The sequence below is a fragment of the Rissa tridactyla genome, chromosome 3 (assembly GCF_028500815.1).
Source record: "Rissa tridactyla isolate bRisTri1 chromosome 3, bRisTri1.patW.cur.20221130, whole genome shotgun sequence".
Lineage (NCBI taxonomy): Eukaryota > Metazoa > Chordata > Aves > Charadriiformes > Laridae > Rissa > Rissa tridactyla.
The window spans coordinates 111,509,875-111,526,402 of record NC_071468.1 but is presented as its reverse complement, the minus strand read 5'-3'; the positions used below and the strand labels follow the sequence as shown (position 1 = coordinate 111,526,402).

Here is a 16,528-nt window from a genome sequence, read left to right as displayed (position 1 = left end):
AGTTAACCTTTAGCCATTTGGTAAGCAATGGATAAAAAACTGCCACTGAGAAAATACTGGATCTTCTTACCGTGGCAAAGACTCCCCCTGTGGATCCATACCACTAAATATCAATATACAAGGCAAACCTTCCAATTCCAAATAGGTCTGTGGTCTCCAATCCACATCTTCAATTTTCTGCCAGACCTGTATAAGGCAAAAACCACTTACGGACGTATCTATATGGCACAAATAAAAATACAGAAATATATACTTCTATCATCCATTATATGAATCAATTTGTACAGTGGCTGGATGTTCCACCAAGGGAAACCGCAGAGCAGAGCCAATTTCAACACAGGTAGATTGCACGGTTCCTAGAGCACTACAGGTAGCAGCCTGCCTGCTGTATGTCTGAGGAGACTGGGACAGTACATTCCAGTCTGAAAAGCCTCCCAGCTTCCCAGCTGCATAGTACTGAGGGCACAGACGGGTACAACGTCTATTGTACCACATCCACTCTATTGTACCATAGAGTGGATACAGTACAACAGTAAAGCTGAGTAGGAGCTTTGGGGGAGAGTATTCTCTACAGAGTGTTGCTTCTTGTAGCAGGTAATGTCTGAGTCCAAGGAAGAAAATGAGCTAGGAATGAGACTTTCACCTTAGAAGAATAGGGGAAAGCTGGAAGTGTTCAACACACATACCACTGTCCTCACTTGCTACTCTCTGAAGTCTCCTGCTCTCCCCCAAAGCTATCAGTTTTGCTGCCAACTTCATGAGAAGTTTGGTAACTAGATTTATTGTTTGACCATTTAGCAGCAGGCTATACTGCTTTACTCACACCAGTCAGTCCTTTTTGCTGTAAGACTGATCTACAGAAAAGGAGTCCACAGTAGCACCAACAGCGCAACAACTCAGCCTCTGACATTCGTACACGTACCACCATTACACATGTCAAAGAAGATAAACAGGATGTGATTCAGAAATAATACTGATTTTTCACAATAAGTTATGCCTAATCTATAGCAGAATGAGATCAGCATTAGGCCCTGGATCTCAAATGACTTCATCTAACATGTATGGAATCAGACACAGTACAGAATGTACCATATAACACCATCCTAGAATGTAAATACGTTTTTGCTTTGGTGATCAGATGATGGTAATTTTATGAAAAGGAAGGCAGTAGAAGAGGCTTTTGTTAATCAGATCACCCACGGCTCTGGGCCTAAAAGATATAAATTAATCCATAAACCAGCACATGGTCCAGAAAGCATAGAGTCCTGAGCTGTGAAGACCAGGGTGCTCTAGGACCCAGAACTAACGTCACTGATTTGGTGCCTCCATGCCACCTGCTGGTGACAAGAATAATATAACTCTCTACTGGTCACTGATTAAAATCTTTTTGCAGCTAATGATTTTGAGAGAAAATTCTGCTAAAACTGTGACTGACAATTTTATTTGGCTTTTTTTCTTATTGCTCATGGTCACTGTAGATAAAAGCAGTTCAACTCTTTGGGAGGGTTGCTGCTGGAAATCAAGTTCTAGCCATATTAGTTAATACTCCACTGAGTATTAACCAGAGGTAGGACAGAAGAGGTATCACAGACAGTATGTCTAAAACATAAAAGTCATGCTCTTTATGGTAGTTTTTATTTTTACTAGTAAGACCCGCACTTCAGCTCACGACCACGACTCTCACCAGTAAAGCCTCCCCACCTGCCCATCTAATGAAGCTTCCCAGCATATGCCATTCTGCAAGTTACCTTTAGTTGGTCCACAAAGTGCTTCCCTATTGTGATTCCAGAATTAGGATTTCCCAAGATTATTTCAAAGTTATCTTCAAGGGCTAGTCTTTCCCTTACATTATACAGACGTTCATAAGCCACTGCAGCCAGCGGAGTACATGGAATTCTCAACACTACCATAAGGCCATGTCCACTAGGACATTGTCTTGAAGAGTTTATTAGGTTTTGGGTGATTTCCAGAGTTTCAACTGAGGTGTAATTCTTCATCTGAGAAAGACCACACACTGCCATCATAGCTGCAGAGTAGTGTTGTATGAGGACAAATGTCCTTATCACTGCACTGTGTAACCTGGGGAACCTGAAATAAACGGTGAATTAAATAGCAAAACATTAAAGGCTAAAGTGAAAAAGCGAATTTTTACAAAATATAGTAAACCCAGGATTTTCTCCTGTAAAGAATCCTTCATATCTACTATGCAACAGAATCTCACCAAATTGCAGCCGGATAGGCTTTGCAAGGCATCATTTCACAATTAGAACTGATGTTGTCTCTCCATTTCTTAGCAAAGATTTACCAAGGATGTAGTCCAGTTAGCTTACACCACTTTAAGTTACCAAGATTTACTGTTGTTACAAAATTTATCACAGAATATTTGCTAAGGCACTCAGTAACATCATCAATCAAAATTATATCCTCTTATCAATGAGAATAGTATTCTTCATTATGTGTTATTCTTAAGGGGTGGGAGGGAGGGTGGGGTGTTTCGCTTGTGTTCTTACTGAAGCCCTGAACCAACTTTCTCTTGTTTCCAAGAGGACAAATACACAGGCAGCATCCAATGAGCACTCCCAAGTTCCCAAACCCAGGTACACCCTGTCTCAATCCCCAGTCTATGGAAGGGAGAGACATGGATATGCATTAGTTTGCTCTGCTCTGGTTTCCACAGAAATGAACACGGTAGCAAGAGGAACTGTGGCTTGCTCAGAGAAGTGCCTGCTATGTGTCATCACAGCTCCAAAGCACCCTGTAGCAAGCCCCAGCAGTTAAGTGTGGATGTGCTCAGCCTCCCAGTTATCAATACAAATTCACGAGATTTTACTCCTTCTGTCCCATTCTTCTTACAGATCCCAAAGAGTTCGTTCACAGCTGCACGTGTGCACATAATGCGCCACTACTCTTTTGCAGTGATTCTAGACTTGCTCCACTGGGACCAAGGAAAATTGATGATGTATTTTCAAGCTCTGATGATGCTCTGAAGTTTTTATCACGGATTTAAGTGTACGAATCACAGTTCTACTTCTCTCTGCTGTCCAAGTGCCGTACACACAAATTCTATACATCAAAATCAGCCAGGGTCAGCGAGTAATAACATTGGATAAAAGTAATAACACATTTGAAATTACGTGATGATTCAATGTTAGATTTTTATAATACAGAAGTATCTACCGGTCACGACATGAACATATGCAAAATTGGGCTAAACAGTGTGCATGTTCATAGTAAGAGGCAGCCTAGACTGATTAGATTACAAGCCAAATACATAGAAAAAAAGACAGAAGGAGAAAATAAGAAAGAGTGAAATGCCCTTGCATACACAGCTGATTTGTGGGACAGTGAGGAAGAAAAAAAAAAAAGAACCAGGCTTGTAGCTAGTAACTCAAGTCACTAGAACACACCTTTTAAATTTCCAGTGTTAAACAAAGTAGGATACTGTACCTTTTTCCCAAAGCCATGACCATCGCTTCAAAAGAGCTGTCGTACCGAAGCAGTGGAATACTATGCCCAGAGAGGGTGGACTCAATGAATTCTGACAGTCCAAAGTATTTCTTGTTTTCATGGTATAAATCTACACCCTAAAGCAAATGAAACAATAAAAATATAAAGTTTATTAATTATTAATTTACAATTGATTAACCATTGGTGCCTGATATATCTGCAATCACATTCTCTAATAAGCATAAATCTACTCAGACATATTAAAACAAGGAGAGAAAGTAACAGAATTAATTTTTTTGAGAGAACAGAACTTTGACCCAATTTTTCCTTGTTTCTCTCTTTCTCTCTCCCCACATATACACAGACAGAACAGCTATGTATGGAATAAATATGCACACATATGAAGAAAACCCATGTATGTACATGTATTTATGCAGTAATGCACTAGAGACAGATTTTCAGATGGTTTCCATTTATGTAGCTCAAAGATTTTTAGCACAGCTACTACAGTTTATAGAAGTTATAAAAGGAATAAAGAAAAAACGCAAGAAATGACAGGATAAGCAAAGGGAAAAAGAACTTGCCATGGACTGAACAAGAAAAAGATGCCATGCAAACTTCATTCTTGTTTACAAAAATCATGGGGCCTCCACAGTTTCACCAAATATGTAAATGTAAAATAACTTATGAAAAGCTCACAAAAGCACCTCAAAGCATCCATCTTACATTGCTGTATGAAGAAGGCCAGTGGATCTCATTGTAAGGGCTGATATGAGTATGCTGTGTCTGCAGCGCGTAGGGGAAGGAAGTCACATGGAGGGTCACAATATTTGGCGCCTCTTTCACCTCCCTGCAGTTCAGCAGTCTATCAACAAGTCCTGTAGACAGTTCTGTTGGAGGATAAAGGCTATGCACAGCACTGCAAAAAAGAAACCCAAAACTCTCCAAAGTGATCAGCACAAGGGAACATTTGAGTCAGTGGAATAGCTTTAACCTGGATGTGAAATCAAAGTTAAAAACGTACAAGGAACTTAGGACTCTATACTTAGGAACTTAGGACTCAGGCACGATTTTGCTGCATAGAAGAATGGGAAAAGAAATGCAAATTATTTCACTGCAGCTGAAAATTTGCCTAAGTCTGACAAGCTCCCTAACTAACAAATTACCAGGCCCTTACAGCTACCAGAATACGAGAGATAAAGGATGAAAGAAGCTGAGGTTTTGTCGGTTATGAATAGACACATAGTCCTGTAGTAACTTTGACCAGATTGTGAATGCTACCCTTAAGAAAACATAATTCTTACCTACAAAAATAAAGATCGAAAATGACAGACAATAAGTCAGTAAAACAAAAAAAAAAACAGAGGGAAACTACCTGTGATAGATCTATTATGAAAGGGAAGAACAGTTATTGTTAGGGCAAACGCCAGTATCATGGAACACTTACAGTCAGTTCCTTGCTCTGGTGTAAAACTTTGGTCCCAATTCATGCTATTTAATTTTTGGCATTTACCTGCCTAAGTCACAAGCCTAGTCACTGCAAGCTCCTTCTGTTACGAGCAGAGAGAGATAAGTAACTCCAGAAATTGGTTCTGTCCACCCGTGATCTAAGCCAGTCCCCAGAGGTGTGTCTGTTGTGACTATGTGGGCAATCCCAAGCAGTTACACTCTTGTTTTAGGCACTTCAGTTAGGTGGCGTGAATCCTGCTGTGCAGAACAGTCGCTTAAATATTAGTCACTTACATATCTTTATTAGATAAGAGGAAAAAGTATCAGAGTTAAGCAGCAATACAGGTACTTCCCTGCCACTCAAGGATGTTATTTGAATAAATGCCTTGAAGGCTGTGACAGCTGTAATATGTCATGTAAATTCCTAAGATATAGAGGAGTTGAACAGGAAACCCTCACATGTGAAAATCAAGTTTTGGTGAAAATCATCCTTCTTAACCAGTATGAAAGACAAGACCTTGTCATTTCATTCACAAGTAAGATTCCATACGTTTTGGTTTCAGAAACACCACCATGCTCCCAAAGTTGGAAAATGTTGGTGTTTCTGGAATTCGGTATGTCCTCCAAGCTCCCCAGTGCCCCAGGAGCCAGAAAGCAAAAGCAGCCCAACTTCTCAGCAGGAAGATTGTTGAGAAGCCACGGAAACAGGGCTCTGTGAAGGAAGCAATGAGTTATGCAAGTGAGCTGATGGGGAGCTCAGGAACATCAGATAGAAACCTCCCTGCTTCCTGAGGAGTCTATCTGACGTGACTATGTATCCACAGAAGCTTTCAGTTCTTACAAATCAGTGATTCTGGATAGAAAAAACATTGTACTGGAAAATTTCCGATCAGTTAAGAAAATAAGCAGCAGTGTTGGCTCAGTAGTTGTCTACTCGCTGTGGAGGATTTTGCATGTTTTACAGCCCAGAGGACACTGTCAGAGGATAATGAGCTCTGTGTACTTTCACAGGAAGCTTTCCTTTGAACAAATGACAACCAGCCAAAAAAACAATAGCTGTGGATGAAAGAAGATAAGAATGGTGAGCAAGGAAAGCTGAAATGTTACACTGAGGCATAATATATTAAGCAGGATAAGAGTAAGTCACGAAGGACCTTAAAAGAAAACATGTTTATTCAACACATGGGAAGAGGGAGTTAGCAGAAAGATACAAACAAAGATGAAGGAAGGGATAAATCAGAAAGCTGATCTTGAGAGTTAATGCAAGCAATAATAATTTCTCTAAAAAGAAGTTACAGTTTTCTTACCTCATTAGATCCCAGTGTGCGTGATCGTGGATTAGAACAAACAGTGTATGTGGATTCTGCATAGAGTTTTGTAAAAAGACTTTGAATTTTATCTGGGCTTCTGCATCTATTTTCATAACATACTGTTCCACCCTCTGCTTTGTAAGATGTTCCTTTTCTAATCCAAGTTCTAATAAAATACCTAAAGAAATGGAATAAATGTCAGTACTTCCGGATACAAACACATTTAACAATTTCCTGTAAATCTAAAATAAAGCTAACTAATGAGCACCTGAGTGCCAGAGATGAAACAAAGTCTGCTGATAAGTCACTTCGGAGGGTGGAACACAAATCAAGAAATCAATTTTCTCGAAGGAACCCAAATCAAGATTTTGAGTGCTGGAGTCAGCAATTGAGCAAATATGAGACAGCAATTTCTGAGCCACTGCTAGCTGGAATGGACGAATCTGATGTCGTTCAATCTCATAACCTGGAAAAAGGTAAAATTCTGTTTAGATATATGCCCAAAGTCTCACCTAATGCAAAATGTTAGAGTCTGGCAAAGAATGATTGATCTACTCTTTAAGGTTCTTGCTTATGAACAGAAGTTGCAGTTTATGAAAATGTATATGGAATATGCAAAGAAATCTTTCTGCATTTGGGCATTTTGGTCCTGTAAGTTTCTTAAATGTCTGAGAGCTGAAACTGAACTTGTGCAATAGGGTTCTGCTACCACCGAAGTAAGACTTTGAGCTTCAGAGAGTACAATACCCAGTGGAATGAAGCAGAGCATCCATCAGTGTAAATCTGAATGTCCCAAGACATGAGTTGCTCTTTGCCTCAGGACCTTTGCCTTCCAGAGCCTAGGACTCTGCCCGGAGGGATCTAACTGCACAGCCAGAGACCTGGTCTCAAGTACCCTACTCAGTTACAGCTTTAGAAAATCCTTGTTACTTACTTGTACATGCAGCTGCTCCAGCTCCATTCAGTGCTGTTGGTTTATTCACTGAAGCAGAAATTGAAGAAGAGATGTGTCCTTGGTTTTCCTGATAAAATTTCTCCAGCAAAAGATCAATGTCACCGTCTATCAGATTGAAGGGATAGTGGAATAAACATCCATGTTAAGAGCTGCGTTTCATGCTGATTTTGTCTTGTAGCTCTTAAAGAGCTTTATATATGCTACGTAGTTATCCTGCCCTTGGCTTATTGGCTGTTTTATACAGGAACCCTCTTGTTATTGTCTATTGCATCTGTTTTTATAGCAGAACAGTAATAAAATGCAAATCAGGGCAGGGAATGACAGACCAACTCTGCAGACCACTGGCTAGGACATTTATGAAGGATGGTAGAAAACTAGCTTCAAGGCCCCGCTACATATCAGCAACAACAAAGACACGAAACTGGCTTAGCTTATGTTCAGCCCATGGAGCTATACTGTTCACTGATAAGGATTACAAGAAATTTTGGGAAATCTGATAAATATTTTAAAATCTTTAAAATTTTTGAAACACAGAAAGAAAAATAATTCCCTATAAAGCAGAAAGAGAAATATGAGTTTTGCAGCTACACACAATGCTGAAGCAGACCAGGTATTTTTTATTGAACTATGTCTATCTGCAAATATATCCTATTTATCAGGTTTTTTTAGGATGCTCATTCGCTTGTTCTGCTCGAAAAATAGCGATAGCAAAAGTGATTTTGAGAACCGTACTCTGAAGATATTAAGAGCAGAAACACTAACATAACTACATGATGGTTCAAGAAAAACAAGTTCCTCTTAAGTGACCACTCAGAATATCATGACACATCCAGAAGGGTTCTTGTGATCTGAGTACAGATTTACCGACGTGACGTGAATGGCAAAGGGACTGTGACATCCCATTAACACTGACAAATATGCTGCATTTGCTCTAGTTGTGTGATACGGTTTAACTTTAATCAATTAATCCCAGATAATCCAGTTTGTAGTAATCCTCAGTATACTCCGTTAAAAAATGATCCGGTAACCCTGGATCTCTGCAATTTTCTTCTCTTTCCCACACATCACGATCAACTTCACGGTATGTTAAATTGAAGGGACAAATCCTTCCTTTGGTAAAATAACTCCGTTTTATCATGGTCTAAACAAAATCTGTGCTTACGACAAAAAGATTTATACATTCATATGAATATGGACTTGCATAGTATATGGATGGATTTGCATAGCTAAGAATAATATGCTCAGCTATTTGCTGGCGTATTTTTATGAAACGGAGGGATTTTAGAACCTGGCACTTTTAGGAGGAATTTCAAGTGTACATTCAGAACTTTGTCCTGCATTTTTTCTGTATTTCTAATAATGACTTGCTTCTGGAAAAGTAATGAGCACAGCTATTTTCTCTGACTTAAAAGTTTCAGGGACTTGGAAACATGGCTCTTTATAACCTGTTAGGTACCTGGGCAGAGTGTGCTAAAGAAGGACCCCAGAGTTTCCACTTTCCCTGTGACCAGCTGATAGTTAACTTCTTTTTGGTAGTCTGAAGGAGTGAGCATGCTCTCAGACAGAACTCTTGCCTGATACTTTCCTAAAAGACAAAAAAAGTAATTTTGAAAGCACTTCAAACTGAAGTAAAAATGTTCTATGTCATAATAAAAATACTACCCAGAATACCACATACACAAAAATGGCAGAGATAAGTTTTTCTCTCTCCTATGCTTGTATGCACCAGACACCTGAAAGATAGATCCATGTTTTTTAATTCTTTGTGTTTCTTACCCTTTTTAGGAAATATTTGTTGAGGCAGTATATAAAAAGAGCATATAAATAGTCAAAGGAATCATCAATTATCTTACACTCCTAATGAATCTTTGAATTCCTATTCAAATAATTTATTTATCAGCATAGCCCTCAACAGGTTGTGGAAGGGGGTGACATTGAAAGATCATCTTTTAGAAGCTAAGAAAGCGTTCAGTTCTCTGCTCGCAGTAACATCCCGGTCGCACAGAGCAGGAGTGCTTTATGCAGTATGTGTGCTGTAACTCGCCGTCATTTGTTCATAGCAGTGTTGGCTGGGATGCCTTGGTGAGAAAACGGGTAACACAGGCAGAATGGGATTTGCTGGGGAGAGACCCAACCGTGCAGCATCAACTCGGGTTCTTCAAAACCCATTACTTGTTGATCAAAGTTCTGCTTTCTGAGGCAGCTTATGGAAACTCCAACCAAACTCCTCATGGCATTGAATTACTCTGTTTTGCCTGGAGATACACCCTTGGGATCTTACCTGTTATGACAATGCAGGAATCAATGGCTCGATTTCTACTGGCACATATGATCACCACGTAGTTTGTCTTTATTAATTTTCCTTCAATGAGTAGCTTAAACATTTCTGAAAGCCCTTCAGCCAGAGAGTAGCTGCACTCAATGATATGGACACTGTCATTACAGGAGCTGGCGGCGAGGCCTGCCAGCCAGGGAAGCTGGGCTGAAGTCACTGGTGCAATCTGGCTGGGCACTTGAGGAAAGGTCTGGGGAATAGCCTGTTGGTACTGACGGATTTCAGACAGGTGTGATTCCCGCCACGAACGCATGAAGATTTGTTCCAAATCCTCAATCAAAGGGACCTGGTCCGAGGCTAAAAAATACAAGGAAAGTATTATGAAACAATTAAACAAAACAGTTGAGTTAAAACCATTTTTTTTTCAAAATGTGTACTTTTTCAGAGATGACCGTGTTTCAGATTTATGCATGCGTGACTGTATTGCCTTTAGCAGATGTGAACGAAATTTTTCACTTTGAAGTGCCTCTGTGATACTCAAGTAAAGCTGCCCTAATTGGAACCTGAGTATCAGTAATTAAAAATACTGCCTGTCTCAGCATAATACTACTTCTAAACCTCAGACTGTATACAAAAGTAGTGAATTACAGATCTTTTTCTTTTTTTATTTTTAGTTGCTGAGGTCCCAGATTACAGGAGAAGATGAACTTTGTATGTGTGATTATATTTCAATCTGTCTGGTCTTTAGGGACAAATTATTTAGGTTTTTTTTCATTACCACAAATGAAATTGGTTTTTATCACATGTCCTGAACCGATATTTAATACTGTCCTGTCCTAATATTCCCTTTCTCCTTTGCTGGCATGTAATATATTCATTGCAGTCTATCTGGATGTGAAATAATCTTACCTAGTTGAACAAGGTAGTAGACAGTCAGTAAGAGCTGCATTTCCTCTGAAATAGGCTGTATTGTGGAGGCACCATATTGTTCATATGCTCTAGACAAAGACTGTGAATTTCTGTAACAGGTGTACAACAAAGGACTCACTATCACATCATTAATGTTCCCACAAAGATATGGGAAGTTTCCATGACCTACAAAATAAACAATGTTTGTACACATCACATTAGTTCCATAATTTCCCATGTATGCATTGAACAGTTTTAATAGTAAACCTTTTAAAATTGACAGCTTTAGCAGTGCGTATCAGTAAGACGTATCTTTAACTCTCTTACTAAAAAGATTTAAGGTCTTGTTGGGGGGTTGGGGTTTTTACCTTTAAAAATAACTGGCTTTGCTTTACAGATTTTCAGCAAGTTGTCAGGAACCGAGACGGGTTCTCCTGAGCCCACCACCGGAGTCGAGGCTGGCCCCACCAAAGCAGAATGTGGTAAAGATGATAAGCTTCCTCCATCTAGGATTTTAGACATATTATTACTGGAGTCGGGTCTAGTAATGATTTCCTCAAAAAAAAGTTATTCAACATCATCTCATACCCACATTTGGTATCAGTATTAAATGCTTTTTATGGTTACATAGATATTTCATGAGCTGTTACTACAACCCATACTATTATTCTAACTTTCTTGGAGGAATAATTATATTGTTGCAAACTGGAACATCACACATGCATCTAAAGATTTTGAAACGTTTATAAGCAAACAGTCCCAGGTATGAATGCAAGAATACAGAGATTTATGTGATATCAATGCACAAATAGTTACAATTTGTGTGTTCTGTATGATATATTTAGTTTCACTACTTCTAAACAGGTTTTCTTGCTATAACAAGACAGAAAAAATTAAGATTCAATGTTTGCTCAATCGTAATTTCTTTGCAGTAATTTTAATTTAAACAATAGCACATTAAAAGAAAGCATTTTGGGGAAAGAGGGTTTATTTCACTGCATGTCACTCTAATCTGTATCTAGACTATAAAATCCAAGTGCCGAGAACACTGTGACAAATAATTGAAACAACAGATGATCCTAGTTATGGATAATCCTGATTTATGACCCTAATTTTAATATCCCAAAGGTGTTTCAGTGTCTAAGGATGGACACAGGCACCTGTTGGGATTTATTAATAATGACTTGATGACTGGATCCTAACGACAGTTAAGCTCAGAGCCCCAAAAGAAATCAATGGAAACAAAGCACCTAAATGTAGGTGAGCACGTAGTTATCAAACACCTTTCAAAACTCTAATGCAAATCTGCACAGGTCTTTAAAACATTGCCTCTTTTCCCTTATTATTTTCTGAATAATGAAAAAAACATTACCGTTACCTTGGGCATAGCTTACCATTTTTAATTCTGTTTGGAGCCTGTGGGTTGAGCTGCAAGTTCCAGGTTTCAGTAGATGATGGAGACTCTGGTGACCAACCTTTATGGCGCTTTTTTGGAGGCCCTGAATTTGTTAAAGTGCCTGAAAAACAGTAATATTTCAGAAAAATATTAGAATGGAATTTATTCAGTTTTGCACATGGTAATTCAATATGTTTTGATAGATTGAACGTGTGCATTAAGTACTGTGGTAGACAGGGCCAACTCCATGAATATAGCAATTTTTTATGGTTTATATTTTACTTTGCTGTGTCCTGCTTAAATTCCTGGGAACTTTCTGGTGCAGAGGACTCTTAATTATCTAGGTAGGCTTCAATTATTTTATACCAATGTTTACTCTGTACTAAGAATAACGTCATAAGAATGAGACGTACTAAGAATGCTTATAAGTGTTATTTTGAAGTCAACACTCTGGGCTTTTTTCTCCTTTTATTTTTGAACACGTGACAGTGTTTCATGTAACTTATTGCAAAATAAAAGTCTCAAGGGCTTCAGGGTAATATTAATAAAGATGTGAGTTCTTTTCAACAATTTTCCCATTTACAGGATTTTTTGACACTTCTTGCTGGTTGCCATCTTTGGTTTTATGTTATTCCATATTAACTCCTAGGAAATTACTTATGCGTTTTCCTTCTACCCACATGCAGCTCTAACACCTGTGTCTGTAGAAATGTAACTTTCTCACAGGAGCTCCTGATGATTAATTTCTTGAATTTTCTTCCATTAATTTCTTGAATTGTCTTGTGCTCTCCTGCAAACTCCTGGAATGCTGAGCTTCCACTAACATCAAGTATTTTGAATTATTGAGAGCCAATGGTCGTCCGGGAATTGCTCAGCATCTTGCAGGATTGAGCTATTTCTATTTCTGGACATGACTATGCAGAGGTCATAACGCTACTTCACACTGGCAGGGCTCTATCTCCTGGCAGAATGGTTAGTTCCACATAAAATAAAAGACAGAGTAAGAATCTTATATAAAAATGGGGTTTAAAATTTTGCATAAGATATTAAAATTAAAAATAAACCTGAAGGCTTCAGATCTTAAATAAGAGTGTTCACTTGCAGAAGAACCTTATGTACAGGTTTTCAAAGATAACTTTGTCCTTTAAACATTTACCACGTGAGGGCAGTATTTAGCCATTCGTTCTACTCATTCTGCTCATTCAGAATCTAGTCTGTACTTCTATTAAATGAATGAACTGTAAATATAATGAAAAACTTCCAATTGATAATCTGAACTGTAAAAAAGCTATAGCTGAAAACATATAAACATTTTTTTTTCTGAAAGTTAACATAGAAAAAAGTGTTATGGTCAGAAAGGTCTTGGAAGGAAATAGTAATTCCTATTCATACAGGAAATTATGATCATGATACCATTTGTTCAATGCTTCTATTATACCCGTGGAATATAGAGTTTAGGGTTATTAAAAAACAAATCCATACAAATACCTAACACTGAAGGTCTTGTCAGAGCAGACAGGTTATTTTTTACCAACTGTTGTTTAGGTGATTCCTTGCCATTATACACTGCTGAGCTGAACGCTGCTGTTGAAGGGATGTGATCTATAGCTACAGCTGGCAAGATAAAAACAAAGCATTTACATTAAACATTTCTAGGTCAAGATCCCCAGTTGATATAATAAACTGATCACTCGATCATTTTCTTTAATAGAGCCATCAGGATCTTCTCAGAGTGAATACAATGCTGAATAAAACAAAAGAAATTCTGATCTCATACCAGATTATTGCTGTCTGACTCCAAATTAAGTGTCTGGGTAAAATCCAGTTCTGCAATTAAATACATCTGTCAGATCCCTAGCTTCTTTGCAGGTGGACCCTAGCTCTTACAAGTAGACTTCTCAAGCACTAGCTAAAAGAGTCCGAGAGGTTGTTGAAAATCTACTAAAAATCTCCTAAACCTCCATTCCAATTTGATATCCACTTTCCAAGATTCTTTTTAACTGTGCTGCACTAAAAAGAGAGGTTTTCTCAAACATAACATGCTTGTTATCAATGTAGCTTTTTTTATATATGTAACATCTGACAAAAAAAAAAAAATCCAATCTGCAATTCTAAAGAGATTAATGAACTGTTTTGGAGGGGCACCAGTATTCCAGATCACAACTGTTTAACAGGCTTCTATCTCACAGAGAGAATATAACCACCAACAGATGTGCCTCAGTTCTCCTGCATGAATCCCTGTAACAGTCGCAAGACACTAAAGAGCTATTTTCATTACGAAGAAGCTCAGAAAGATCACTCTAGCCTCTATCATCCATCACCTTTCATTTCTGTCAAGCTAATGGAAAAGTAAATGTTTCAGTAAATGTTTCTTAGTACAAAAAAAGTTACAAAAAAAGTTACAGATACTGATCATTAGCTTGTTTTTTAATATTAAGGCCACTTTTCTCAGCAGAAGAAAAATTTCAGGAGTTTTTAGGCTGATGCCCACGGATTCTGATCATAACATAAAATAGACTGGATCAGAAGAAAAAGCTGAAATGACACTGGTTCCTGTAACATTTGTCATCTGTGACCAGACAAGCAACGGCTGGAGGAATGTAATACCTATTCTCAGCAACTTTAAAAATAATGGCTTTTAAAAAATTTTGGTTTGCCTTAGCTATGAGCAAGCTGGAGAACTCCTATTTTGTTATTTGTTAACCTTTTATACATAAACCTGCAGGGAACAAATGGACAGCGAGAAGTTTTCAAAGAATGATCGCTTTCTTTACTTGTAATATAACCCTAAATCTATTGAACTTTTTTTCTTTTTATTTTATGTGGTAGTGTGCTTATTTGTTTGTCTTTCCATTGACATGAGTACACACAAACCCACATGCACAGAAGAGTAAGAGGAGGTGGAAACCCAGCATGTTTTCCTTCTAAGCGGTACCTGTTTGCTGCGTCCCAGCTGGAGCACTTGGGTTTGCTGCCGGGAGCGGCTCGCTTGAGGTGCTTCCCGAGAGGCCCGAACTTTCTGGCAGTTGGAACAACATGCTTGAGCAGGTGCTGGATGAAGACTGCCGGCCTCTGAACTCTTAACAAAAAAGAAACTTCTTATTGCCTGACAACAGTGGCATTTACTTTTTTCTCTGTGTATTTGATTTGGTAATTTCACGCGGGAATTACTTAGAGGCTACGGCACTTGGAAGGGAGGAGCCGATGTCTTCAGACATGCCATCCTCATATTAGGTCAGTTAATTGCTTTTTACAGCTGCTGGAGTAATCACCTAGCTTTAAAGAGTCTTTCTTTCAACTGGTCTGTCTTAGGTTTTACACAGACGCCAGTCCCTGTGATAGCTAAGCTTGGATGATGAAAACCAGAGCTTGAGGAAGACAGCTTCGTTATCTTACCTGCGCCTTTCCAGCAGATTACAGATCCTTTGGTCAGAGCTCCCTGGGCATTCCTGACCAGATAATACTTTAAGTGTTTCTGTTTCTTGGGCTGAGTGGTCAGTTTAAGATTAATGTGATTTGAGAATTCTGTAAAGTAGCAGAAACCCTTCTTGCCACAGCCAACACAATTGCCAGAGAAGCCTGGTAAAATAAACAATACACACGATCCAATGAGATAGGTGCGTCACTATTAAAAACATCCAAAGACAACTCTTTCCTGGAGAAAAGCTGTATTTGTATTTTTTTTTTTATGGAGTGAACTTCTCATTAACATTTTCCTCCAAAAAATATTACATCAAGTCCACTGTATTGGACTTTGGCTACCAGATTGTAAAAACTGAGCCCCACATTTACAGAACAATTAAATTAGGCCATATTTTTCATTTTTTCTCACCAGGAAAAGATGACAGTTCCTATTGATTACCTACCTGCAAAACATTAAACCAAGAAGTTTCTGACTGAAGGGTACTGAATCACATGCTTAAGCCCAGCCCTACCCAACACCCCAGAAAGTACATGCTTCGCTTCTGTTTCAGCTTTCTTTGAAATGAAACATGCAGTTAAGTCTCAATAAATTGAGTATATTTAATCTATTATATTTAATTAGATCTAAGCATATTTACGTACCAGGTTTCTACTACAGATACTTTTTTAGAGAGGAAAAAATACTAAAGCCTTCCTGGGCTATTAATTTAAAGTAGCTTTCTCAAATTATGGCTGGACTGTGTTAGCACTTGACAGCAGTTTGAACTATTTATGATTACAGAAACAAAGTGTCTGCAACTTTATAGACAGGACAGAGGCACAGTCCTTGCATGTAAAGAAGCTTATTGTACTCAGGCTTGATGAGGCATTTCCAGGGACACTGCCATTTCCTCTCATTCCCAGATACACAGTTCGAGCCTCAAAGAGGGGTTGGTGACAGTGATGTCATTATCACCCTAAATAAAGGCCATTCCTCGCACAGCTGACTATCTGCCTTTTGTTCTTAAACAACCTTTTTTGTCCATTTTCCAAAGTATTTCTTAAGAAATTTTCATCTTACATCAGACCAATGCAACTGTCTGAAAATACTTTTTATCTATAAAGAAATCCGATAGTGTACAATTAGAAGATAATCTTCCCCATGGAAATTTTCTCTCTGTTCCCTATATATGACCTGAAGCATGAAGTTTTCTTTTATTTTAATCATACCTAATGAACATTTTTATGTGTCATCACAGGAATTGAAATGGAAAGGGTGTGTTGAGTGAATTGGAAGGTGTCAAAAATAAAGGAAATACATTTCACATAACGTATGGACAATAACATTGGAGATAAATAACTGGAGTAAAGGATCAGTAATACGG

At 38.4% G+C, this 16,528-nt stretch overlaps 1 protein-coding gene across 4 annotated transcripts in view; it reads right to left on the bottom strand.

Annotated features, from left to right (window-relative positions):
* The window catches only part of GREB1 (growth regulating estrogen receptor binding 1), a 69,372-nt gene that overhangs the window by 28,354 nt on the left and 24,490 nt on the right, over positions 1 to 16,528 (bottom strand). For all 4 annotated transcript variants that reach the window (XM_054196698.1, XM_054196700.1, XM_054196701.1 and 1 more), the window contains exons 5-19: positions 15,138 to 15,320; positions 14,677 to 14,820; positions 13,230 to 13,355; positions 11,740 to 11,862; positions 10,714 to 10,851; positions 10,346 to 10,531; positions 9,443 to 9,793; positions 8,618 to 8,746; positions 7,141 to 7,266; positions 6,475 to 6,672; positions 6,204 to 6,384; positions 4,174 to 4,366; positions 3,448 to 3,584; positions 1,749 to 2,088; positions 71 to 186 (exon numbers count right to left, since the gene is read on the bottom strand). In XM_054196698.1, coding sequence (XP_054052673.1) covers positions 71 to 186; positions 1,749 to 2,088; positions 3,448 to 3,584; positions 4,174 to 4,366; positions 6,204 to 6,384; positions 6,475 to 6,672; positions 7,141 to 7,266; positions 8,618 to 8,746; positions 9,443 to 9,793; positions 10,346 to 10,531; positions 10,714 to 10,851; positions 11,740 to 11,862; positions 13,230 to 13,355; positions 14,677 to 14,820; positions 15,138 to 15,320 — 2,671 coding nt within the window. The remainder of the gene's footprint in view (positions 1 to 70; positions 187 to 1,748; positions 2,089 to 3,447; positions 3,585 to 4,173; positions 4,367 to 6,203; positions 6,385 to 6,474; positions 6,673 to 7,140; positions 7,267 to 8,617; positions 8,747 to 9,442; positions 9,794 to 10,345; positions 10,532 to 10,713; positions 10,852 to 11,739; positions 11,863 to 13,229; positions 13,356 to 14,676; positions 14,821 to 15,137; positions 15,321 to 16,528) is intronic.